The sequence below is a fragment of the Myotis nattereri genome (genome assembly GCF_964212035.1).
Source record: "Myotis nattereri genome assembly, chromosome: 13".
NCBI classification, from domain to species: Eukaryota; Metazoa; Chordata; class Mammalia; order Chiroptera; family Vespertilionidae; genus Myotis; species Myotis nattereri.
In genome coordinates this window covers 14,111,999-14,139,092 of record NC_138088.1, presented here as the reverse complement: position 1 = coordinate 14,139,092, position 27,094 = coordinate 14,111,999, and the positions used below count along the sequence as shown (strand labels likewise).

At 51.6% G+C, this 27,094-nt stretch overlaps 1 protein-coding gene across 8 annotated transcripts in view; it reads right to left on the bottom strand.

Moving 5' to 3' along the window:
- KCNMA1 (potassium calcium-activated channel subfamily M alpha 1) overlaps positions 1-27,094 on the bottom strand; it is a 683,439-nt gene that overhangs the window by 469,412 nt on the left and 186,933 nt on the right. For all 8 annotated transcript variants that reach the window (XR_013996758.1, XM_081105313.1, XM_081105315.1 and 5 more), the window contains exon 2: positions 15,744-15,905. Coding sequence is in view for 7 of the 8 variants with exons in the window: in XM_081105313.1 (XP_080961439.1) it covers positions 15,744-15,905 (162 nt within the window). In the remaining variant the exon portion in view is untranslated. The remainder of the gene's footprint in view (positions 1-15,743; positions 15,906-27,094) is intronic.

Here is a 27,094-nt window from a genome sequence, read left to right as displayed (position 1 = left end):
CCCTAGACTGTGAGTTCCTTGAACATCGAAACCATATCTCATTCCATTTTGCTCATTAACAACTGCTGAGCAGAGAGTCTGGTCCTTCTGGACACTCAACAATATCAGTTGAATGAAGAAATGACAAAGTGCTTTCACATGTATTCCCATCCTCCCTCTCCCTCTCCCTCTCCGAATTTCTCTTTTCAAATTCCATTCTCCTAGCAATCTGGTTCAGGACTGTTTTAGCCCAGTACAAGATAAGGGGATTATAACGTAAAAATACATGATTCCTATTCTCAAGGAAGTTACAGTTTACTGTATTTGTTTAACAAATAGCTTATATAATATTTAGTCTGTGCCAGCTACTGTTCTAAGCACTTTATAAATATTAGCTCATTGAATCCTCATCATCACCCTACAAGGAAGGTACTATGATTGTCCTGGACACTGTCCCAAGGTCACACTAGTCCATGGCAAAGCAAAGTTAAACTTAGCCAGGCTGGCTCTACATCCAGTGCTCTAACCACTGAACACCACCTTTAATAGGGCACATAGGTCCCCTGCACAAGTGCACATGAGCAGTGTATAGGAGTGTGACTTATGGAGGAGGAGAGACGACCCCGTGCTGCAGCTTCGGGTTGAGTAGAATTTGAATGCATGCAGTGTATGGAAGGGAAGAGAGGGAAGGCCACCTGGAAGGAGGGCGCGGCCAAGTGAGAATGAGCCTGACCCCTGCACGAGGAGTCTGCCTCTAGGCCAGTAATGGCGAACCTTTTGAGCTCGGCGTGTCAGCATTTTGAAAATCCCTAACTTAACTCTGGTGCCGTGTCACACATAGAAATTTTTTGATATTTGCAGCCATAGTAAAACAAAGACTTATATTTTTGATATTTATTTTATATATTTAAATGCCATTTAACAAAGAAAAATCAACCCAAAAAATGAGTTCGCATGTCACCTCTGACACGCATGTCATAGGTTCGCCATCACTGCTCTAGGCCATGGGAAGCTACTTAAGGGCCCTGAGCCATGGAAGAACTTAAGCTGGTTTGGGGAGGAATCCACCTGGCAGTGGTATGCAAGGCGGATGGAAGGGACAAGATGGGACAAAGCGGAGTGATACAGCATCTGGTACAGCAGATGAAGGAAGAGGACACAGGACCTAAACCAGCACAATGAGGCAGGAGCATAAGGGGTTTGGGGGAAGATCAGTATCACTTTCCCACCAAATCATTCAAATCAGACACGAGTTCCAGAAGCTCTCCCTGGGCTCTTTCTTGGCCACCAGTGGCTCACGGGCCCTTTAGCACGGGTTTCCGGGGAAGGTGAAGGGTGCAAGGGGCTCCCTAGAGCAGTGCATGGCAATGCAGCTGAGCCTTCCCTGTTGTGTGCGGCTGGTTACTGAAGCCAAGATGGCAAATTCGATCTGGATAAAGAACAAAGAATCAGGCCACCTCAAACATGAAAGATAGCCTGGAACACAAACCTCAGTCCTGTCTGTGATATTACCCCATGAGTCACAGGTCCACAATCCACCCAGCCTGGGTCTCACCGCCAATGGCGCTTTCTACTGCAATTCCCATTGCACTGGAGGCGGGGGGGGGGGGGGGGGGGGATCGAGGCTCAAGGAATGGGTGAGGAGTTGGGGAGTAAGTTATGGCCCAAGAACACAATTTGTTGGCCTTCTTCCAGGCCTTACCAATTGTTTCAAATCCTCTCTCCAGCTCCAGTTTTGCATAAATTCCTGAGCAGGCTCCGTCTGACCTCAGAATGAAATAGATGCTAGGGTGTGGACACAATAGGTAAACACATAAAATTGGAAAAATCAACTTCGCTTTGACAAAAGTAAAGTTTTCCTTATCGATCATATTTAAAGCCTTAGAATCCCATTTTCATCTTGATGGAGGCAATAAAATCTTCCCAACTTTTATGGCTCCCAGGATGAGGCTGAGGACGCTACCCGGCTCCAACCCTGCAACTCTTGCGGACTTTTAAATTCAAGTCAGGGCAGAAATGCTTCTGGTCAGAGGCAAAATGTATTTTTATCTTTGTAAGCACAGCCATTAAGATGTGAGCGTGAATACCTGAAGAGAGAAGACATTAAGGGAGAAAAACAGGAAGAAATAGAAGGTGAGGCTTCTGAAGCAAGAGAGGGAGTGATGACACATCAACCCCCACTGAAAGCTTTTTGCAGCGACAGGGGAATGGGCTGAGGGGAAGGCATCTGCAGTGGGAGGGCAGTGATCAGTGTGTGCTCTGTGCTAGCAGAGGTGTCAGAGTGGCCCTAACAAAGGGGAAAATGGTGCTTGTGTTTCTGTTTGTCTAGAATCTCTGCAGACCTGAACGCCACCCCCTCGGCTTCTCCAAACACTGAAGAAAATCCCCAAAAGGAAAAATCTGAAGCCAGGCTACAGCATGGGAAAAAAAGAAAAAGAAAAGAAAAGAAAGGCTCATACCGGAAGCTGACAACTCCCTGCTCCTCTGAGATCTAACCTATGGTGCTGGAGTATCAAATACTAGACAGAGTCAGGAAACATGGGTTCTTCTCCACGTGCTGCTTGGGACCGACTGGGTACCCTTGGACAAGCGCCTGGCTTTAATCACACATGAAGTAAGCTTTAGGGAAAGTGATCTAGAACAGAGGGGAAAAGACACAATAAGGCATAAATAACACTGGTCCTGCCACCCTCCAATCCATCGCTCTTGGCAGAAATCACTCATCAGGCACAGCATCCTGCAGAGCAGAGTCCCAGTTACTCTTTGTTGCTTAGCCTTGAATCTTCAGCAAAGCATTCTGGGTAACCACCACCGATTGATTCATCAGAATGAGCCCAGGAGATGCGACTTGCTCACCATCCCTGGACTAGATTCCTGCTAATCCTTGGACACCAAAGCTATAACATACTACATGTCACATGTATTCTCATTACAAATACAGGGTGGGGAGGGCAGAGATTAATCAAAGAACTGACATGCATATGTGCACAATCTATGGACACAGACAATAGTGTAGTGAAGACCTGAGGTGGGGTGGGAACTGGGTGGAGGGGACCAATGAGGGAAAAATAGGGGACATCTGTAATACTCTCAACAATAAAGATAAATTTTTAAAAAATACCCTTAACAACACTCTACTTCTCTTTTCTCCTTGCCTTTTTGCCAAATCTTAGCAGCTAAGCTATGAAGGAAAAAAATAACAGTTTGAAGGCCCTTCACTCAACTATATGAGTCTCAAGCTGCAAAAGTGACCTTGGACTTCTTCCTTGAGCCTCTTTACCTTACATTCTCTCATCCTGTTAAAAAGCCCCTACTGGGCCCAATGCCTCCTCTACCCTCCTAAGGAATTCATCAAGGGAGAGAATTCTATTCCTTTTCAAATGTTTTAAGAACAAGGAATAGAAGACAGCCTGGGGAAGTTCAAAGGCATTCGATTATTACCCTCCGTTCTTTTGAAAATTATTAAAGAGCCCAGAATTAGAAATTCAGATTTTCTCCAGATCCCTGAGAACAAACAGCTCACTTGTAAATGGCTTAATGTGTCTGTTTAATGTACACAAAATTATCTTTCAGGAAGGCGGATGGTTTTTCATGTCATTTTGCACCTCTGAAATATACCACCTATGGCAGAAAGATGGGGAATCAAGGTCTGATAAAATCTACAGCAGAAATAATTAGCACCAAAGGCTGTGTCTGAGGGAGAGTGAAATGAAAGAGAATCTGGTTACTTATTTGTTCCCTCTCTGGAGATTCCTCCACCACCACTGGAAGGCTGGGCGGTGGCTTGCAGAATCGCCTCTGGTTTGTGTGCTGGAGGTGACTCTGCTCCCACAACACAGCAGCCTCCTCCAGGCCAGGGTGCTATGGAAACCTGCTTCGGTACTGGAAGTTTGGGGGGAAAACAGCCAGATGACCTCATTGGTTTGCAAAGTGGGCACAGGTCAGAGGAATAGTGATGTTTTGTAATTTAGCATCCCAGGATATGGACAGTCTTAGCTTAAGTCATGGTAATTAAATCGAAAATACTTGAAATAGTCAGCCAATTGAGGGTTTGTTGAAGTTGGGGTTTTTTAACATTTTTATTTATTTTTAGAGGGAGAGGGAGAGAGAGAGATCAACATGAGAGATTGATCCACTGCCTCCTGCACGCCCCCTATCCAGGATCAAGCCCTCAACCTTCTGATGTATGGGACGGGACGAGGCCCAACCAATTGAGCCACACCTTCCAGGGCTGTTGTGGCTGCTTTTTAAGTTCATCTAAGAAGTTCACCTAAAATGAAACGTGACTTGGGGAACTTAAGCAGCGCCAAACCCACTCATCACCCGCAGTGTTCACACTCTCACTATAAATTCAGGGGTTCTCCTGGCAGCTCCCACCGGCCCCCTGGGTACCTCACTCCAGAAATAAAACCCAGCTCCCATCACAGACGTGTTCCCTTCCCTCAGCCCCTCCGGGGTGCCTCTGCCTGTCATGATTTTAAAGAAATGTGCCTCTTATGAAATGTTTACAGATATACAGACAAGAAACCGCTTCTGCCTCTGGAAGAACCTGGACTTTTAGGGACGAGACAACTTGCTTCAGCCGCCATCTTGGCAGCAATGCAAACAGCCAAGGACGAGCATATCTCCCCCAGGGCTCCCCAGGCCACTCAATCACAAGGGGGGCTCCTAAGGTTATGCTGGTGCTAGTGGGGTTACCAACATGGCTTCTTCAACAACCCTCAACTGTTTGGAGATGGCTCAAGGAGGGGAATTCAAGACTGGCATGGTTTAGAAGAAACCAGCTCCTCCCAGGAGGGCCTGGCCCCTCCTCCCAAGGCATCCTTCCTCCCACCCAACTCCATGGTCACAGGCCCTGCTCCCACTGCCTGACGCTTCCCTTCTCTGTAGATTGTAATCCCCCTGGAAAGGAGTCCGGAAGGAAAAAAATAGGAGGGGAGTGAGCGGCAGGGGTCCTATCACACAGGGAGAATTTGAGATTGTACTCCGAATGCAATGCTAGGCCATGGGAGGCCAGGCACAGACACCCCTGGGCTCCAGCAGCTGAAAAAAAAAGAAAAAAAGACTATTCTTTCTCCTTTTGCAGCTTTCCTAATGCCTGGCACAGTGCCAAGTGCACGTGCACGGTAGGCCTCCCAGTACAGGGAATGAGAAAACATAGAAACATTTGGGGCTGCAAAGAAACACTTGCAGGCTACTGCTAGCCCCTCATTTTATCCATGAAGACACCACGGCCTTGAAAGAGAATTGACGTGTCCAAGGTCACCAGAAAGGTTATGGCAGAGCCACGAATAGAACCCAGTTTTCTGCCCTGGCCTGTGTGGCTCAGTTGGTTGAGCATCATCCCATGCACCAAATGGTCTCCGGTTCGATTCATGGTCAGGGCACACACCCAGGTTTCCGGCTCTATCCCCAGTTGGGGTGCATGTGCGAGTCCCCAAGACCAAGAGGGACACGTGGCATGAACAAGTTGTTTTCCTCTTTCTGGGGATCTAAGCTTTCTTCCTGGAGATCTAAGGTGGCCATGACAACAAGCTGCCCACCTCGCGGCTCAGAGGGAGGCAATAGCCTCCTGGCAGCTGCCCTGGGAGCCCACGCAGGTGCCCGTGGGATTAAGCAGCTCCTAAAAACAGCAGCTTTCCTTTGCAGGAAGTGATTTTTCACCCCTGGGGAGTCAGCCCAGGCACCAGCTCTGTGAGTGCCCCGCTGATGTAATGAACTCCAGAGAGACCCAGCAGGTCAGAGAGAATGGTCTGGACCCCTCCCGCAGGGACTCCTAACCCCACACCTTCCTGTGCCAGTCGGCACCGAGGCTAAAGGCTCCTTGGCAGCCAGGGGGCCAGCAGCCTCTGCCTGTGAAACTCTGCCTTTTTGTGATTCGGCCTCCGTTTCAAGCTATTTTTAGTGTAAGCAAAGCTGGAGTTTGAGAACGGGCGGTGTGCAAACAGGGTCTTTTTTTCCTCTCTCCTTTTCAATGAGCTGTTCCCCGTTTCCCTTAGGACAGTCGCTTCACCAACAGCCACAGAAAGAAACGAAAAGAAAAAGAGACTAAAAAGAGAAACGGGGGAAAGGTCAGAATTCGGCATCTCTGCTAAAGCAGCCTGGGAACATTCTAGGAAGGTGAAAGCATTAAACCATCCAGACTAATCCACTGGGGCCTGGATCCTTCCCAGGTGCAAGGAGCCAGCGCACCCAGCCCATCACTTTCTGGATGAACCCACCTTCAATAAGCAAGGAAGGCCCAGAGGTCTGCTGGCGCAGGGAGCAGGCCCGCACGGCGTGGGGGGAACCTGCGTGCGATGCCCTGGCGAAAGACGTGTGTCCCCGCGGGCTTGTGGACTGGCTTCCCGGCACTGCCACACCTTCCATGTCAGCGCAGGCCAACCGTCTGCACTAACACTAACTGGATGGACAAAAAGATGGCCTGGTGCTTAAGAGGCTGGGCGCCTCTAATTGAGCCTCCGAGAGCCCTAATTCCTTAAGAGAGGCAGAGCAGCCACTGCCCTGTCCTAGTTTCCTCACCAGCAAACACTAGAGAACATTCTTTGCGATAAAATTTTCAGGGCAAAGGGTGGATTTCTGTTGTTGTCACTCCCCTGAAGTAGTCGTTTTTCTGAAAAAGGAGGAGGAGGAGGGGGAGGAGGAGAAGGAAGGAAGGGAGGGAGGGAGGGAGGGAGGGAGGGAGGGAGGGAGGGAGGGATGGAGGGAAGGGGGAGGGAGGGAGGGAGGGAAAAAAGCCTCTTTCTGGCCTGAGACCCTACAAACGGGGCTCCCAGTGCTCCAGACGGGCCTGTTCGGGGCTGCAGGCACGAGGCAGCCGGCTGCTCCTATACATAGCCCACTGAGCTAAACTGGGAAGCTCAGCTTGTGTGTGGTCCCAAGCGTGACTTTCCGAGCACGTGCTCCGGTGTCGACAATGGCTGGCGACTTTGTCATCATCGTCATGGCTATTTTTGAGTCTCCCTGCTAAACAAACTTCCTCGCGGCTGACATGCAGGCCCTGAGGAGAGCCTCAATCCACTAGGCTATGTTCTGGCAAATAGGGGCTAAGCCATTGCACCCTCTGAAGGCTGTTGGGGGGATAGCCTGATGAGAAAACTCTCCCAGCCAAAGATGGCAGGCTCCAATTCCTACAGAGCCTCCAGGGGGCGCCAGCTTTTACTGCCTGGGAAGGGAGGGAGGGAGGGAGGGACAGAGGTAGGGAGGGGTTTAACCTTAGTCATATAAACACATTAGCACAGACCCGTGTCCAGAAGATGAGATCAGGACTGGAAGAGTCGACTCCCAGCACCATCCAAGGACTGAGGGACAGGCCACTTCAAATATCTTGCCACCCAAGAGCACTGTAGCAAAATACAAGCCTCACATTTTTGCTGTCAACTCTCTAGATGATTTCACTGGAAGGACCAACATGTGTCCAATGCCTTGAATAGCATCTGACACCAAGCAGGTACCTCAGAAACGTTTGCAGGGATGATGAACAGCTCAGAGAGGCCTCGCTCGGGCAGTAGGCTCTGTGTCCTTATCTTGTGGGGACTTAACACACTTCCCGGCATCCATCAGCTGGGTCTGAGGCTGCTGCCCGCCAAAACAAATGCTAAAGACACCTCCCCACATAATCTTATGACAAGCCTTCTGACACCAGCCCTGTGTTTGTCCGCCTCGCCCCACGCCCAGGGAGGACAGGACACAGGGACCACAGTGAGCGCACTTGACCCTCTTTCCGCAGACTCCTCTGTCATCCTGCCAAGGCGTTTCCTGTGACACACTGCCTACCATGCACAGCTCCCAGGGAGACTCCAGCCCTCCCGCTGGCCCCCTGCCAGCTGGGGAAGGCTATACCAAGTGAGAATTTCCTGGCCGACTTGACAATGGTGAGTCAGGCTGCCATGAGCCAGCTGCAGAAGCGACAGGGCCTGAATTGTGTGCATGGACCAAAGATCAACAGCTGGCTAGACCCAAAGCAGGGCCTGGGATACTCAGACCCCTTTCCAGCAGCCATGCCAGAGCCAGCTGGCCATGTGAGGGGATGTCTGAGTCTGGTGAGTCCTGGGGGGCGGTTCCATCTCTGTAGCAGGAAAGGATGTGTGCTCCACTCACCCCTACATCCTCAGACCAGCCTATTTCCTCCATGACATGGTGACTGGGCCCACACAACTATAACAAAAATAGTAATAACTAATGCTTATTCAGCACTAACCATGAAAGAGGCACTATTCTTGACATTTTACATCCACTGATGCAGCAAATCCTCAAAACAACACTAAGAGGCCGGGACTGTTATTGCGCTCATTGAACAGACAAGGAAACCGAGGCACCAAAATATGCAGCGACCAGCCCAGAGTAAAAGCCCTAGAGCAGCGGTTCTCAACCTGTGGGTCGCAACCCCTGTGGGGGTCGAACAACCCTTTCACAGGGGTCGCCTAAGACCATCAGAAAACACATATATAATTACATATTGTTTTTGTGATTAATCACTATGCTTTAATTATGTTCAATTTGTAACAATGAAAATACATCCCGCATATCAGATATTTACATTAGGATTCATAACAGTAGCAACATTACAGTTATGAAGTAGCAATGAAAATAATTTTGTGGTTGGGGGTCACCACAACATGAGGAACTGTATTAAAGGGTCGCGGCATTAGGAAGGTTGAGAACCACTGCCCTAGAGAGTGGTGGAGCTGGGGCGACTGCAGAAGCTGGGTTCAAACCGCCCTACTGCCCCACCCATAGCAGCCCTCCACGCCCCAAGGCCACAGCATCCCAAGGACGCATGTCCCAGAGCGAGAGGCAAGGCAGGAACTGGAGACTTGGGATGCTAAGTGCTTGACCGGACCTCCTCGTGGTCCCAACCAAATGAGAAAGAGACACAGATCAGAAGAGAGCAGGAGCCCAGCTCCAAAGGGGCTGGATCTGGGTCAGCAAAGGGGCAGGACTCTTAACTCCCAGCCCCAACAGAGAAGCTGAACCAGAGGGGACAGAGCAAGGCGCCTGGCTAGGGAAGGCTGGCCCGGGCTGCTTGACTGGGCGCTACATTCAATCTGTGTGCTGGGGAACAGCAACAAAAGTCTGTGGACTGGATAGATGGATGCATGGATATAAGTGGGCGAACAGACACGGGGGTGAGGTGGAAGGACAATCCCTCCCCCCGCCCCCCGAAACCCCAGAGAAGGGAGGCAACAAGCGGCTCTTCCTTTCCCCAGAGCAGTCGAGGACTGATTATTGAAACTGTCCTTCATTTTTGCAGGGTAGGTCAGAGAAGCCAACGCACCAGCTAGTAAATTAACAGCTGCTCTTTACAGAAGGCTCTGGAGAGGCCGGCACACAGCACGTGACCTGCAGGCCAGTGCAGACCAGCAGCCAGAGCAGCTGACGCCCCACCTGCGGGCCTGCAGTGGGCGCTCGCCATGGTAGGGACTACCAGGGGTGGGCAAACTTTTTGACTCGAGGGCCACAATGGGTTCTTAAACTGGACCGGAGGGCCGGAACGAAAGCATGAATGGAGTGTTTGTGTGAACTAATATAAACTCAAAGTAAACATCATTACATAAAAGGGTACGGTCTTTTTTTTTTTAGTTTTATTCATTTCAAACTTGCCGGATCCGGCCCGCGGGCCGCAGTTTGCCCACGGCTGGACTAGACGCTGGGCTGCCAGGTGGGGCCTGGGGTACACCGAACCCGGGGGATACAGGGGGCAGAAGGGGAGACTTAGGGAGAGGCCTGCTACAGAATTTCCACACACATTCCACTGACCATGGGAGGGGAAATCTATGCTGAGCCAGCTGAGAACCTGCTGTGGAACCCGGGGCCCCCTCCCTGGCTCTGGCCTCTGTCTCCCCATCTCTCCGCATCATTTAGTTGAGCTTATGGAGGGAGGTCTCTATGAAAAGGGGGCAGATGGTCCATCTTACTTAGCCTTTCCTTGTGCCATGAGGAACTGCGGAGCAGCCCACTGACCACTCAGAGAGGGGCAGTGACAGTCACAGAACAGAACTTGCTGACTTAGTTCGGGGGTTGGCAAGCTTCTGTACAGGGCCAGACAGTACCTATTTCCGGCTGGTGGATATTTCAGACTCTGTGGATGCTACTCAATTCTGCTGCTGCAGTGCCTTGCAAAGGCAGCTACAGAAATATGTGAGTGAGCATGGCCGCCTCCCAATAAAACGCTGTTTCTGAGTGCTGAAATCTGAATTGAATTTCAAATAATTTTCACATGTCACAAAATATTCTTCTTCTGATTCTTTTAAAAGCCATTTTAAAATGTAAAACCCATCCTTAACTGTGGGCCGTACAAAGGAGGCAGTCAGCCAGCCCCGGGCCCCGGGCCACAGCTGGCGATCCCTGGTTGAATGCTCCCCCAAGTGTGTTCTTTGTGATGCCCACGGGTATTTCATGGGGAAAGAGTTCCATGGCGAAACAGGCATGGGAAATGCCGGGGAAAGGCAGCCTTTCTGCTTCTTCACTGTAGGACTCCTTCGAGACTTACTTGCTGATACACACTGGCCATCTCCAACAGGCGGTGATAAATAGTCTGTCCGGGTTCCAGGGAACCACTCCTATCCTGGAACATCTCCTAGAGCAGTGATGGCGAACCTTTTGCGCTCGGCGTGTCAGCATTTTGAAAAACCCTAACTTAACTCTGGTGCCGTGTCACATATAGAAATTTTTTGATATTTGCAACCATAGTAAAACAAAGACTTATATTTTTGATATTTATTTTATATCTTTAAATGCCATTTAACAAAGAAAAATCAACCAAAAAATGAGTTCGCGTGTCACCTCTGACACGCATGTCATAGGTTCGCCACCACTGTCCTAGATCTAGTTTCTGTAGAACCTAATTAGAGCACCAGGAGGAAGTCTGACCAACAGTGCCACCCAAGGGCACCCTGCCTCTCTTTGACCCTCTCCGGGGACAGGCAGCTCACTACCTATCGTGGTGCCTGCTGGATTCAGGGACTTCTCCAACTCGAGTTCTCTCACCCAGTGATGTCGGGTCACAAGTAACAAATGTGGTGCCTCTTTCATCAGATGGAGACAAAATCTCATGTTTCATAATTGTATAAAGAAAGCATCCCTTCTTTGTCTTATTTGATTCATACCCAAAATATAAACTCTATTTATGCACAGGGTAAAATTAAGATATTATTAAGTACTGAAAGAGAATAACCCTCTGTTTCCTTTAAAAGAAGTCTTACTTAGGGGAGTTAAAAAACAAAAACAAAATAAAAACAACACTCAAGCAAAATCTCGATTTACTCCCAACTGTGCAGAGAGCGGGATCTCCCTGTTCATTATGGGGCGTCACTATGGGGCATTCACAGTAGAAACACATGCCTGTGAGGCCGCTAGTCTTTCTGCCACATAGGGCTTTGGAGGTGATATAAAAATGTCATGCAGTTTGTCTGAAATGTGAAAAAAAGAAAAAGGAGTGAAGCCTAGATGAGAGGAAGAGAGGGGACGATGGGAGCGTGAGCTGTGTGTGAACTGGCCTCCGGGCACCATGAAGCAGAAAAGCAGGGGGTGCGGATGAGAAACGTCATCGGCACCATAAGCCACCCAAAGGGAGAAACATGGCGATGGCTGTCACCTATTCGATTAGGCGTATGCCCATGTGCACCTCCACTTTGCCCGGCGCTCCAATTCAAGGGCAGTGAACGCCTCTGGTAACTCTATGAAACCAGCAGGATTATTTCTATTTGGAAGGTGTATTTGGTACGTATTTTCTTTGGGGCCCTGGGAGATGAGATAGAACAGCCAGCTACGTAACTCACGGTAATGTGAAACGTGAATGCCACACATGTGGCATATTTAGGAAGATAAAGGGAAAGACTGGCATTTCCCTTCCTCCTTTCTTCAGCTAGTCATCCTGCACAAGGTAAAGGAAGCAGCATGTGTGTCCAGTTCTCGGATCACATGTGGATGCATCCTGGAGAAGTATTCAAATGCAGTATAGTTCTCAGGGAACGTGAGGGAAATAACCAAAAGAACAATGCTAAAGTCTCTATCTTTGCTCAGGCATTAGCAAGACCAGTCTTGGAAGATAAAGACAGAACACCGAACCAGGAAGGAGCGGGGCCGAGGGGCCGCCCAGGCAGCGTAGACACGGCTTACACTGCGAGGTGAAGCCATGCTTGGCCACACACCAGTTTCCCTAGGCCCTAGGGAGACAGTCACTCTGAGATCCGCGTGGAAATTAATATGAATATTCAGAAGCAATGTACTAACATAGATGGTGTGAGTGTGTGTATCTGTGTGCCTATAACATTCCCCATCATAAACGGTCTCTCTGGTACTATCACTCTTGTGCTATCTTATCATAGAAAATTCCTTCCTAAGGAATTTCTTTCAATTTCTCACTTTCAATGTCTTTTTTTAAAAAATAATACAATGTTATTTTATTTTATTTTTTTAAATATATTTTTATTGATTTCAGAGAGGAAGGGAGAGGGAGAGAGAGATAGAAACACCAATGATGAGAGAGAATCATTGATTGGTGGCCTCCTGCATGCCTCCCATTGGGGATTGAGCCTATAATCCAGGATTGTGGCCTGATCGAGAATTGAATCGGGACCTCCTGCTTCATAAGTCAATGCTCAGCCATTGAGCCACGCTGCTCAGGCTCAATTTCTTTATTTATAAAATTAGACCAAAAGTCAGCAAACTATGGTCCATGAAATAACTCTGGCCCGCCACCTGATTTTGTAAATAAAACTGAACTGGATCACAGTCCCGCCCAAGTATTATTGGCGGCTGCTTTCAAAACGCACAGGCAGAGTTGAGTAGTTGTGTCAGAAGCCCTGCAGTGTGCAAAGCCTAAAGTCCTCACTATCTGGCCCTTTCACAGGAAAACTTACCCACCCTGAACCACACTGTCACTAACACTGATTTCGGCAAAACGTATCTTTTTTTTAAATTGAAAAGGGAAGCTGAACAGCCGGTGTCTGGTCTTGCTTTAGTCTTGCTGTTGGAAGGATAACAAGCAGACAGCTCAGGACAAACACAGCCTGGGTTCCGAATGGGCAGAGCTGCTTTCTCTGTGCACTGAGACTTCCGTGTGACTCTCCTCGCTCAGAGCAAGGACATGCTTCTCCCAGAGGGCAGGCCTCCTCTGGACTGAGGTGCCGCTCTCTGTGCGGGGGACCTGCTCGCTCTCAGGGCGCCAGAGCAGCCCGGTCAGGATTTTCTACAAGGAGGCCTTCGGAGAGCAGCTGGCTTCCTGGACAAGGAGGCCCGGGCAGACTGTGCATGGCCACGCAAATGTGAACAGAATCCAGCCAAGTAGCCTTAGGACCTAACTGGCTCAGAGACAGGAAAATCAAAATGTCACAGCCAAAGCGACAGCTGGCGGTAGCTTAGAGAAGAAGGGGCATTATCTTCAACTCGGAAGTAACGACACAGAAAGGGCACCGCACAGGAGTCTGAGGCCTGCACGCCTGGCCGGGAGGCTGCGTACACTTGGCAGATCGTTGCCTTTCCTGTGCCTTGCTTTTCTCAGCTATAAAATGGAAAATCAATTCACTGTTAAGCCTGGCTTGCTTGCTTCTTTGTAATGAACCCGTACAACGCCACAAAACGGGAGACACAAAAAAATAGGACAAGGTCCCTACCCTTCAATCTGATCATAACGTACAGGGTCTAGCATATGGCCAGCTCCCAAGTCGCTCCGGTGACTGTCAGCGGTAGTATCCAGGAGGATGCGGGGTGCACCTGGCTTGTGATTCCCCTTCTACAATGTCACCCACACCCACCTTCCTGCCTGCACAGGTTTGTGTCAGTTCAGGCATTGCCTCTCCAGGTCCGTCTGCTGAGTCCAGTCACAGTGCCGGGAGCTCACTGTCCCAACTGACCCCCCACCTCTGAGCGCCTGCCTCCCCAACTCAGTCTCCATTTGTCCGCTAGCTCTCTCTGCACAACCACCAACCATGATACCCTTCCCTCAAAATCTCCTTTCCTACAAAAGTCCGTCCAAATTCTTCTGCTTGGCATTTGAAGCGTGGACAAGCCGTCTCCAGCCCACCTCCCAGGCTCACTTCCCCTAGGGGGCCTTTGGGTCCCCAGCCCACCCGGCCCCCTTCCCTGCTCCTGGGCGCCTCCGCTCTGCTCTGATGTTCGAGATCCTAACTCACATTTGAAAGCTCAGCTCAAATGTTCTCTGTTTTATTCGGGATTCTCAGCTTCCGCCCACTCAGTGGCCCCTTCTTGGTTTCAAGCTCAGGTACATTTTTATTTTTTCTATCACAAGTGTGTGCTCGGTGCATCCTGAAGTAGAAGTCTCAGCTCAAAGGTTTCCCTCCTAGGACGGCCTTCTTGATCCTCCCAATTCTCCATACCGGGCTCCCGACCCCAACACACACTCCCGCAACCCTCCTGGCATTTCTCCTCCAGACATCCCTTCAGTAACTTCCATCCATGGGGCAACGGGCCGAAATGGTCCTTGCTTTCCACGGGGCTGAAAAGAACACCCAGAGTCGATGCTCCGTAACTCCTGGCTGATGCTGATGAAGATCCTCAGAACTGTCTGCAATGGCCCCTGGGAGCCGTGGGTGCTGCACATCTGTGTGACCGAGCTGGCTGCTGCTCCTCATCCACCATCAGCACCAAACACATAGAAGGCACTGCCTTCGTTTCGCCCCCACATCCATGCCCAGACCCAGAATTCAACGTCTTTACGTTTCACCCATAGAATCCACTCACATACAAGCACGAGAGAGCAATGGAGACAACTGGAAACTTGGGCAGGGGTAGGAGGGAGACAAGGGTGGCAGTTACACAGCACAGCCCACAGCCATGCCACCTTCAGGACCTCATTATACACCCAGAGCGGCCAGTTTTTCCTGGCCCGTGCCCTCTCTATCTTCCTGCATGCAGCAACTGCCTGGATCGTTTCTCTCTGCTCTTTCCTCCAAAATCCCAGCTTTAAATCTCTCTCCTTTTTGTCTTGCTACCAACTGACATCAGCCACGGTTTCATACCCAGAGCCTTAGAAGGCTCAGCTCATGAGGGGTCCCCCAGACAGCAGAGCCCCGTGCCCCTGAAGGCTGCTTGGCCACCACCTTTGTCACTCAGGCGTGGCATTTTGTGCTTACTCCTTCCCTCACGCTGTCTGCAAGTATTTGTCCCAAACATGAGGTAGATTCGATGGTGAAATGTTCACCAGCTCCCTCCATCTGCAGTCACCTCCTCGCTGAGTTTTTGCCATGAAATGTCAAGGGAGGTAACGTCCACTTTCCAGCATCCCTGCCTGATCTTCGATCCACGCGGCCAACAGGACATCCCCACTCACTCTGTCTAGGAGTCAAGTGACTTGTGACCAAGACCCATTCTCAGGGCCAGGAAGGGCAGCCCATATAAAACAGCTCCCAGAATTACAAGAAGAAATTATTTGAAATGCAAATCCTTCTCAGGGAAACTCCTGACCCAGAGCAGACCCAAGAAAGCCCATGGGCAGGGCTCCCCCAGGGAAGGGCCCACGTATGTCTGGAGCATGGCCTGGCCAGGGACCAATTTGTGTCTGTTTGTCTGGAACTTTTCCTGCCTTTGCACCGAAAGACCCATGTCCAAGGTACCCCCATTCCCAGGCAAACTGGGCTGGTTGGTCACTACAGGTCACTACTATGATCCTTGCCAAGAACCAGAGGTCATGAGGCCAATGGGTGATGTCAAGCTCCATACATGCCGATGAGAGAGAAAGCAGGACAAAGGGATCATGGACCAGGCAGCAGGCCTCCTCGGTGAGGAGGGAGTTGAGGACTCACCAGAACTCGGCCGGTCAGTGTCTGGGCAGAGATCATCACCCCCGCCCAGTCCTTCACGGAGGTCATCCAGCCGACCTCGGCTGCCACCACCTCCTCTTTCTCGTCCACTGGTTTGAGAGTGCCATCAGCCTGGCTGGAGCCATTGTTAATCTTCTGGGCCTCCTGGCAACAGAGAGAACAAGGGTTGAGACATTTTAAAAAAACGGAGACCTCAAAAGATCAAAGGGTCCTGTGTTCAGGTAGGAACTGGCTTAGAGGTTCAGGGGTAGGGAGGAAGGATGGGTTGTGGTTTTAATCAGTTTTTTCATTTTTTTTAATCTTTTATTTATTTTTAAAGTATATTTGTGAAACAATGACATTATTCTCTTTCTGTTTTAAAGAAAAAAAAGCCACACCGCTCAGGAGACGGGGCAGGCATCTTGACTGGGGTCTCTCTCCACCTGCCCAACCTCCGTGTCCTTCCCACGTTAGTGCCCAATCTTTTCCTTAAGGAAATCCCCCTGTCCTCATCTCCATCTGTGAGGTTCAAAAGGGGCTGAGAGACCCATACTGGCTCCAGGAACTGGGACTGGTCAATCATATCATTCCATCCCCCCAGCAACAGTGACTGGGCCACGGATGGTCACAGGATCCACGCCAACCCAATACAACTCAAGCCCAGGACTTTTGCTGGGAAAAGTAGGAAAGGTGATCCTTCCCTGAGAATGAAGGCAGCACAGAAAAGTGATAAAATACTGATGTCATCATTTGAACACCTGGATCCAGCTATGCCTGAAATCCACCCCAGACCTTTTCACTTACAGGAGATAATCAATTCCCCTTCATGTCCTCAATGTGCTTGAGGACATAAGGCTGACATTCTCAGATAACTGGGCCCCACCCTGGGCCCTAAATTGAACTCCTTTGCATGCAATGTGTCCTCTCTCCCCACAAATACTCTTCTCCCACAAAGGGTCACAACTTGCTCCCTCAAGTCTTTGCTTAAATATCACCTTTTCAATGAGGTCTTCTCTGGCTACCCTTTAAAAATTACAAGTCTGGTTTCCTACAGCACAGCCGTTCTGCTTTATTTTTCTCCACAGCATTCAAACCTCTAATACACTCTATAATCCACTTACCTGCTTCATTTACTGTCTGCCTCCCCCACTGCTGTATCACGAGTGCCTAAATGAGTGCCTGGCAAACAGTTGGCTCAGTGAACAGAAAGAAGAGAGAGAGAGAGAGAGAGAGAGAGAGAGAGGAAGGAAGGAGGGAGGGAGGGAGGGAGGGAGGGAGGGAGGGAGGGAGGGAGGGAGGGGGGGAGGGGTTATGAGTATCAGCCCCTCACTGACTATGGAACCTGGGTTTAGGGTTGCCAAACAAAATACAAGACACCCAAAGAAATTTGAACTTCCGATAAACAACAAATAAATTTTCAGCAGAAGTATGCCCCCAAATATTGCATGGACATACTTATACTAAAATGTATCCATTATTTATTTAAAATGTAACTGAGCTGAGCCCCTTACTCCAATACCCACTGACATTATTTTTGTAGATACAGATATGTCGAAAGATGCCAACAAAATTATGTTCATCATTTAAAGGACTAGAATGCAAACTGCCCCTGGAAACCACTGTGAATGGGAGTGAGGGGAAACCAAAGGCAGAGGTAAAAGTCTTTGTCTGCAGTGAGCAAGGGTGGGGCCGAGTGAGGAGAGGAGAGCTGGGAGGCACTGATGAGTCATCCTCCTGGGGACCCGCAGGCAGGCAGGCAGGCAGGCAGGCAGGCAGGCAGGCAGGCAGGCGGGAAGCTGCTCCGAGGCCTGCTCTCCCCATCCTGGCTGGGGAGCTGGGAAGAGAGAAGCAGCACCAGCAACACGGGTGCCCATGTTTTATTTCCAAGTGAGCTGGCCCCACAGAGCTACAACAGTCCAAGAGGGGGCCAGAAGTAGATGTGTATATTTGGGGGCCACCTGCTGACATCTGTGGAGCCCAATGCCTGAGCCACCTAGGGCCAGTCTCAGTGGCCTGGTAGGACCCCAAGTGTCGGCCATGTGCAGACTCTGCACGGATGGGTGTCCTGGAGGAGGAAGCCCTAGGTTCAGGGGCAGCCTTAGTCACTGAGGGTGCAGATTCAGCTCCCCCACCCCTGTGGGACCTGCCCTGCAAGAGGGGGCAATACTGCCTGCCCACCGGCGTGATGGGGATGAAACAGCACCCACGGGCACTTCATACACGTTCAACTACTGACTCCCACAGCCTCCTGCTTCTCCTCCAGCCGCAGGCACTCCAGCAGTGGCTCTCAGACTTGAGGGGGCTCAGAACCACTTGGAGGCCTTGTTACCCCCATGCTGGGCCCCACCCCCGCACCGGTATTTCTGACAAGTTCCCAGGTGATCCTGACGCTGTCTGTGGTCTGGGCGCCCCACTTTGAGAACCCCGCTCCTGTTCATCCTGGCATGGAATGGTCATCCCCGCTCTGATCTGAACTGGGGCCTGCCTCTGAACACCCAGCCCTTTCCCAGCCCCGCCCTGCACCCGGCACAGAACCTCCGGTTTCTTCCAGAACCAGAGTGTCTGGCTGGACAGGGAGGAGCTGGGCTGGGAGAAGGCCCTCAGATCAGAGGTTTTTGTGTTTTCTCTTGAGCAGAGCCTCCCAGGGACATTTCTGACCTTGTCCTGGGGGGTGACTGAAGGGCTAGGTCTCTGCTCCTCAACCCGTGGGGTTAGGCTGCCAGCCACCAGGCCGACCCTGGAGGAGGGAGTCGGCGTGAAAAGGGCTGGGGGGCAGCAAGTCCTCTCCAGTCACAGTGCTGCTTCTCTCTTCCCAGCTCCCCAGCATTAATCATTCACAGCACAAGCATAAATGGCAGATAATGCTCTCTGGCCAGCCCTCTCACCTATTGTTTCACAGGCATTCATTACCTAATTATTTTATGATAGGCAAAGAAAAGCACAGACCAAAGGGAGATAATGCCCTTGTTATTATTTGCTTACACTGGATGCTGTGAGCTTAATTACAGGGTGGGAGGCAGGTCTGGGGGAGTGGCAGGGAGAGGGAGGGAGGAGGCCGGAGCCCCACAAAGCCTGGTGCCAGTGGGCCAGGCTGTGCTCCTGGCCCAGAGGAGAGGGCCTCTGCACTCTGACCTCCCTCTGGCCCAAGCATCCCTTACAGGGAGCAGGGACTGTAACCCCATGCTCTGGAGAAGGGGGCTGGGACACACAGCGGGGCGGAGAGGCAAGACTCCGAGTCCACTGTAATTGTGACCGGCCACCACTCATTAAGCCAGACTGGGTGTCAGCAGCTACCAATTAGGCGCTTTCTATGCATGATCCTGATGGGAGCTTATAATAAATCCAACAGGAGGTGGCATTCACCCCATTTTACAGACAGGACAACTGAGAGCAGGTATCTCAGGGGAAACAGAGAGGCTGCCTAGGCTTAGGTGCCCCCTACCCACCCACCCCCACCCCCCACTGACAAGCGGACTGCCATGGGCATGTTAGCTCCAGAGCCTCAGCCTCCTCCGTGTGAAGGGGACAGGCACGCCGGCCCATTAAGGTGGTGGCACAGCTTACGTGAGACAAGCCATGCCCAGAGCTTGCCGTGGTGTCTGGCACGTGGCAGTTAGAGCTGCCGAGACGGAGTGCCCACTGCCCACTGGTGGGACTGGTTGCCCCTGAGGATACAGTGGAAGCGGCACCACTGCAGGTTTCACTGGCCCAGAGGGAAACCGTAATACACACTTACAGAGCGGAGGGTAAACGGTGTCGGTTCTAATGGCTTTGACCTTTCACTAGGTGGTGGGCCCCTGGGATGTAAGGTCCCCGACTTCCAGAGGGGTTCCAGCAGGAGCTGTGTGGCACCCCAGGACAGCGGTTCCCACACAGAGGGAGCCCTGGACCAAGTGACCCCTGAGATCCCTTCTGATTCCACGTTCCATTAGATCACCCTCCCACTGGGTCGAGGAGACAGGACCACAGGGAGGTGTCCTGCTGGGCCCCAGGAGACTGCCTCAGGGGGACAGCGCTTGGTCCCCAAACCTCCACTTCCCACTGCACAGGAAAGAGGTGACGGGGCCCAGGTTTGGGTGCAGGGGCCACAGCAGGGAGCAGCCCGTGTTGTCCTCAAAGGACTAGCTTTCCCCAGCAGTAGGAGTGGCCCTGACCCAGCACCAGAGAGCCGACCCATTGTAATTCCAGGACCCCACAGACCCACCCTCAGACCTGGGCTTTGTCTACCTCTGTCCTTCCTGAATTAGACCCAGTGTGCGGGGTTGTGGGGTGCAGGAAGAGCTCTGAGGATGGAAGGATACCTACTCCAGGCCCAACTTCTCTGCATGTCCTTGGACAATTTCTCTTCTGTGGACAGGGATGAGTGCAGCCTTGTAAGCTGCACGGGTGGAACCCAGCACTTTCTGAAGCGCCCACCGCCTGGTGAAGGTGGGCAACACCAGCACTGCCGCCCCCTGGCTCTGAGCAGGAAGCAGTGCTGCGCTGGAGAAAGGGGTCCCGAACCCCAAAGCCAGGGTCACACAGCATGTGGTTCAACAGACTCCCACCCACCTGCACCTGGCAGAGCAGGGCCCGTTAACTGCCCTGCACCCCAACAAGATGCTGGGATTGCCAGTCCTGCCAGGTAACCACCATGCTGGCCACACCCTCCCTGTGAGCAGCCACCACGCCTGCTCCTGCCCAGCTGGACTCACTCACCCCGGGCAAGCTCCCACCCACACCTGTGAGGCCAAGCCAGGTGCCAAGGCCCCCCTGGGCACCACACCTGCTGAGTGACTACAGCGGGGGGTCGGGGGCCAGCAGCCAGGAGCATTCCAGAGCCCCCTCGCTGCTCCGACTGAGGCTGCCCCCAGATAGGAAGTCTGTCCCAGGTTTAATTGTCTCGGTTCTTCAAACACTGGCACCTCATCCCCGGTCTGGAAAATTGCTTCCGCACTGATCATCCGGGAGGAAAGCTACTCTTAAAAATGTCAATCACATCATGTCACTACCATGCCGACACCCTCCTGGGCCTTCTCGTCCCAATCGCAGCACGTCACAGACTTCACTCCGTGCAACCCTCCCAACCCAACCTGTCCCACTCCTGCCATCATCCCAGGAGTCTCCCCCTCTCTCCCTCTCTCCAGCCACACCAGCCTCCCTGTGCTGCCAGAATGCGCCAGGCCCACCCGTCCATGGCGCTGGCTGCTCCCCCTGCCCAGATGGCCACGTGGCTGCCCCCTCGCCTTGCTCGGGCATTGATACCGTATTAGTGAGTGTTTCCCTGTCCGCCCCATTGAAAATGACAGCCACCCCACCCTGATCACTCCACCCGTGCTCTGTGCCTCCTCAGAGCGTTTCTACCACCATCTGGAAGCTGCATACTTTAACTATCATTTACTGCCTGTAAACTCAATGAGAGAAAACAATTGTCTCGTGTTCACTGCTGTGTCCTCAACACTGACAGGTTATGAGCTCAGAGTAAGCACTTGACACATCTTAGTGAAAGTCAGAGAGGGAGGGAGGGAGGGAGGGAGGAGACCTGTAGCCAATAGGAAGTCTACTCTTGGCCGGCACAACACCTAGAATAGAGTGATTATTAATAAGTAGTGATGACAACAGCACTGGCTGTCGTTTCTGAGCAACATCTCAGTAACTGTGAGGCAGGTACGAGCTCACTCAACTGCCTGAGGGTTAAGTGGCTGGCCCAGGAGGGCTCAGCCGGAGCTTAAACCCAGCTGTCTGACACCAAAAAGGGACAAGTACCTGTCCTGACGTCCTCCCGCCTGGGGACAGCAGGAGGAGCAAACGGGATAATGTGTGCGGAGGACGGGCTGCTGTAGGTGCCCATGGAAGGTTCATTACCATAAACCTTAAGCACTCGATTCACCCCAAGCAGTCTGGGTATCTCATGGACCACACAAGCCCTTCTTCAAGGTCCCCGGGCCTTGAGAGGGAGGTTACATCAAGGACAGAGAACCACGGTTTCTTTCTCGGCCAAGAACCAGCTTAGAACTATAAATCACCTTCCTGGAGCAGAGCATCGAATTGGAAATGAACGGAATTGAACGTGGCCGAGTTGACAGGCCGTGAAGCCCTCTTGCTGAGCACGGAGGTTCCCCACGAGGATGCCAGCCAAGGAGAGGATGCAGCCCCCTGGGTGCTGCCCACGGCCCAGTGCCCTGAGGGTCTGCTAGGAACCGTCTCCCCTGATCCCTCTGGGGCGGAGAAGAAACCACCAGGAACACTTCCATCTCTGGAAGCCCATGCCTGGACCCTCCCCTTCATGGCCTTGGTACCACCGAACATTCCTGGGCGCTCGACTTCAGGGGGCTGTTGGGGGAAAAAGGACCCAGGAAATCTCCACCTGTCCTCTTCTTGTGTCTTATTTTGTCCTGGTCGCTGTCAGAAAGCCATTTCCCCGAGTCTGCACTGACAGATTCTGCTTCTGAGTTATTTCTTCTTTCTGTCTGGAACCCCCATCCTCATCCCATCCCCCTCTCCCTGCCCTCTCTCATCTGTCAAAACTGACGCAGCAGCCCCGCATGCGGCTGCCCTGAGCTCAGTACCAAGCAGGAGAGCCTTGCTCTCCTGTCAGAGGGTGGCGGAGGTGGGGAGCTCTGGGCTGAAGGCAGGAGGCTGCTCTACACTGCGCAGTTCCCACCTATTGAAGGTTTTGTGCTAAACCACTTCTCTGTGAAGGGGTTTTCTGCGGGGGGGAAAAAGAGTTTGGAATCCACTCAGTACAAATCCATAGGCCCAGTTCAGCATTGAGAAGATGCTTTATTTCCTGGCAATGGTTATGACATTCCGTGGCACAGCTGGCCGAAGACAGAAAAGCCTGAACTTCAATACCCACAAACCCCTGGGGCTTCCAGTGCCTCAATGGGGGCCACTGTCCTGGTCCCTCTGCCCCGGGTCTTCACTGGGCCCAAACGCTGGAGAAGGGTCCCCCAGCCACTCCCACTGCTGCCAAACAGGCCCAGAGGAAATCCCCTGGGAGCCCCTTGCACATCCTGGCCGGGTGGCCCAGCCAGGGGATCCTCCCAGGTACCGAAAATCCTGCGTATTAGGGATTAGTCCGATTACCTTAAGCAGCTCAAGCAAATAAAGCATAATGTGGGCACCACCAGCTGGGATTTTCATATGAGAGTTCTGCAAAGGGAGAGGAGGGAGGAAGTGGTGGCTCTGGCACCCAGGGGCAGGGCAAGCAGGGCAAGCAGAGGAGCCGGGCTCCACCCAGAGTCCTCCTAAGGTTCTCGCTGCTGGGAGCTCCCTGAGCTGTGTGAACAACTGCCCTTCATCATCAGTCTTTGTGGGGGAAAAAAGGTGACAGCAGAAAAGGCCAGCTGACCTTTAACAAGTCGCTTACCATCGCTGTGCCTCGGGTTTCTTGTCTCAGATTCAAGGGGCTGTGCAAACACTCCCCAAGGTTCTGTCTGGCCTGACCTTGAGGCCTGAAGTGTAAGTCCCTCACTAACACGTGTCTGGCGGTGCAAAATGCTCTGGGAAGGCAAAGCGCCAATGGGCCACGTTCTCTGCTTGGTGCTTTAGCACCATCTTACAAGTCTGAAAGGTAGGACTGCTATGAGGCCCACAGAGGCCTGGTCATCTCCAAGGTCACTCATCTTGTAAGTGGCAGAGCTGAAATTTAAATCCAGTCTATTCTGAGACTGAAGGCCATGTTTTTCTTCTGTCCCTTACTGCCTTGGGATGGGCAAAAAGTCTAAGAAGAGATGGGATCTCCTTATGAAATGCTGCTTATTACTGCCACTATAGCAATCACCCTATGAGCTTCTAAATAACTCTGCAGTACAGACATCTCAATCTGGATAGCCAGGAATGGACAGGGAGCTAGAGAAATGGCCTAGGGGTGGGGGTGGGGGGTCCAACCTGGGAATGTAATGACCCATTAGACATAATATCCACGGGAGGTGTGCTCACAGAGAGCCACATGTGCTGCTCAAAATTAATGTCAATCCCACACTTTCAGAACCAACACATACATCTCAGTTAATACCTCCCATCTGCCCAGCCAGTGTGGCTCAGTGGTTGAGCATCAACCTACGAACCCGGAGGTCACTGTTCGATTCCCAGTCGGGGCATATGTCAGAGTTGCAGGCTTAATCCCCAGTGTGGGGCATGCAGGAGGCAGCCGATCAATGGTTCTCTCTCATCGTGGATGTTTCTATCTCTCCCTCTCCCTTCCTCTCTGAAATCAGTAAAAATATATTTTTTAAAAATGCCTCACATCTGCAAAATTATTATTTCCTTGTCCTTCAATCAGCTTAATGAAACGGGAACATAAACTGACAATCCAGAGTTCACATCAGGGCCTTAGAGACTTTGAATGGGACCAGCAGAGACCTCAGCGCGGCTCCCTCAGCCAGAGTGACCGGGGCTGGGCCTGTGTCAGCCTGCTCAGCTGCAAAGATGCCCTGGCTCTGCTGCTAGTCTGCAGGGCAGCCTGACCTGCCAGGGGAGAGCATCTCAGGAGCCGCCCAGGCAAGAAAACCATCACAGCGGCCGGTCGGAAGACAAACAGCACAACTGTTTTCCAGTAGAGCAATAACTTGTCATCACACCAGGCACGCCTGAGGCAGGGCCGAAAGTTCAGACGGATTCCTAATGGGTATAATTTTCTGAATGCCCTATGCTATCTTGGTTAATCCTGTTCACAATACTGCACAATAGGCTCCATTATCCCCATTTTGAAGATGAACAACTGAGGCAGGAAGGGTTTCTGAAGATCCATGGTTAGCACCGTGGCTTTACTGAGGCCCCGGGAGCTCCATCCCAGTCCCTTTCCTTGTTGGAAGAGTCTTATGTTTCATGGAAAGGTGATTTAGCACAACTTCTTGTTTCAAGGAGAGCACGCAAGGCCCTTCAAATAAAGTTTTTAAAAAATGAAATGAATCTCAGAGTCCCAGATCTGTTGAGGTCAGAGCTGTGAGAGGCCTTAGAACTTATGTGGTCCATTCCCTTTCTTCGTTAAGGAAGAGCCAAGGGCCACACAGGACAGAAACACAAGCAGCTGTGGAGAGCCCCACGAGGCCAAGAGATGGCCCGAGAAGAGTGGGAAGCAAGTCACTCCTTTCTATCCTCAGTTTCCTTCCTCCACGAGCATCTGTAAGAACCACCCATGATGATGCAGGAATGCAAAGCCCTTTGGTGGGGCTCAGTAAATAGCAGTTATTATCAGCTAAGTGCCAGGCAATGCACTTGTATGACCTTGAACAACGACCTCCCCAGTTCTGATCAGCTAATATCAAACGATCGGGTTGTGAATCCATATTTTCCAAACAGCAAAGTTGATCTCTGTCCACTTCACCCAAGTGGAGGCCTACTCTGGTTTCTAGTCAAGAGGGACTAGATATGGATAACTAAGAAAACTTAGTTATGATATGGATAACTACAGGAAATCCACCCTCGTTTTCATAAAAGAAGGCAGACATGTCCATGCCATGGCCAAGTTAACTTTTATGACTCAAGTTGGTGGAGAAAAAGGCAAACTGAATCAAAACAAGGATGTGAACATGTTTGAGGAACAACCAAATGCTACCCAAAGATGCCGAGTTTAAATCCTTGAGCGACCAGCTCATCTTGTCAGAGGCGATGGGCCCTTCCTCTCTCCCACCTTCTCCTGGCTCCTGAAAAGCAGCCCAGGACAATTTGGAAATGTTCCCACTTCCAGAAAGGGGCTGCTAGAGAGAGAGACAGTGGAAGAGTCAAGAGGGGAGAGGCAGGAGAAGGAGGGAAGCCCATTGCCACCTGTGAATTGGGTAGCGGATCCGGTTCCAGTGGGAGGATGGTTCACGGACCGGCCCCTGGTCCTGTGGTCCCCGAGGTGTGGGTCACGGCTCCAGGAAGAAGTTTGAAAATAAATGCGGCAGCACAACGTAATGTATGTGCCAGTGACAGCCGCCCACACTCCTCTCCAGGGGAAAACTGTCCTTTCCTTTAACACTGTGCCATCGCTCTTTGTTGGGTAAGAATATGCCCTTTTAATGAAACGATGCTGATGACAGAGCTGGTATTTGACAGTTTCTTTTTCATGCCCTTGCTTGTCAAAATAAAAAGCTGGCCACCGGTGATAGTCTCTATGTTTTTTAAAGTTTAATTTAGGATCTCAGGGGAAGCTAGGAACCACTCACCGAGCCCTCACTCTGCAGATGGGAAATGAAGGCCCAGAGAGACCATGCTCATAGTGGCCGTGCCCCCTCTATATGGGCCCCAGGTATGTCTGTCACATCCATCAGGGACAGCCTCGGAGTCAGGAGAGGTGGAGCCTAAGGGACAGAGACAAGGTCCCTCGGGGTTCCAGCAGCTCCGCAGGTGCTGGCCAGGAGAGCAGAAGAGAAAGGAATTCGTCAGTTATCAGGGCTCAGGGCCATTCCACGGACTGGGTCCTGAGCTCCTGGACTCACTGCTGGGTCCTGAGGCCCTCCCTGCCACCTCAGCAGAGAACCTAAACCACCTCCCTGGAAACAGTCCATTTGCTGCCAGGGCCCCAAACCATCGTTCAGGGGTAAGTGGAGAAAGAATGTACCAGCAGAGGACAGATGGGATGACTTGCTTGTGGGTGAATGCTGCCCTCCAAGTCAACAGGCAGAAGCAACATGGGGTAAAAAGGTGACTTGTGAGCAATCTAAGCTACAGCCCAATGCCCCACACAAAACAGGTCACTCTACCCCCTCGTGGCTGCAATTTCCTCAGCACGCTTCCCACCACCTGCCCTCACACGTGCTGTGCTCGCCTCCTCCAGGCTCCGCTGCTCCAGGGGCATGCGGCCATCTGCTCAGAGCTAGAGCAGTGCCTCGCCCAGAGCGGGAACCCGACAGTGTGTTACAGAATCACTGAACAAATGCTGGGTGTTGGTTGTCTTCTGCTTTGTTTTCACGCTTTTCATATTTTCTGGAATCTCACAAATTCTCCCCAGTTCCCACCGTCCAGAGCACAGAACCCCAACTCCTCCCAGCCTGGCCTTCGGGCCTGCAGCCTGCCCGCCCCTCCTCCTCTCAGCCGGCTTGCCCACCAGAGTTCTCTGATGGGGCTCGGTCCTGCTGACTTCCACCCTATGGTGCCTGCTTCTCCTGTTCCTGGGAAGCCCTCTCCATCGCTCTCCACCCATCTTCATCTCCTTAACCAAATCCCAGGGGCCCATTAAAGTCCTCTCCCTGCCCCAATTCCAGTGCCAACCTGTTCCCTCACTCAGCATGTCCTTTTAGCCCTCACCGATTGAACGTTTTTCAGCCTCTTCCATCTGCTGGACTTAGATGGGCTTTGGCTTCAGGTCAAAAGAGCTGTCAAAATTAGGTCGTCCCACTGCCTTTGCCAATGACCGCCATTCAGGAAATCAATGCCTAGCAAGTCAG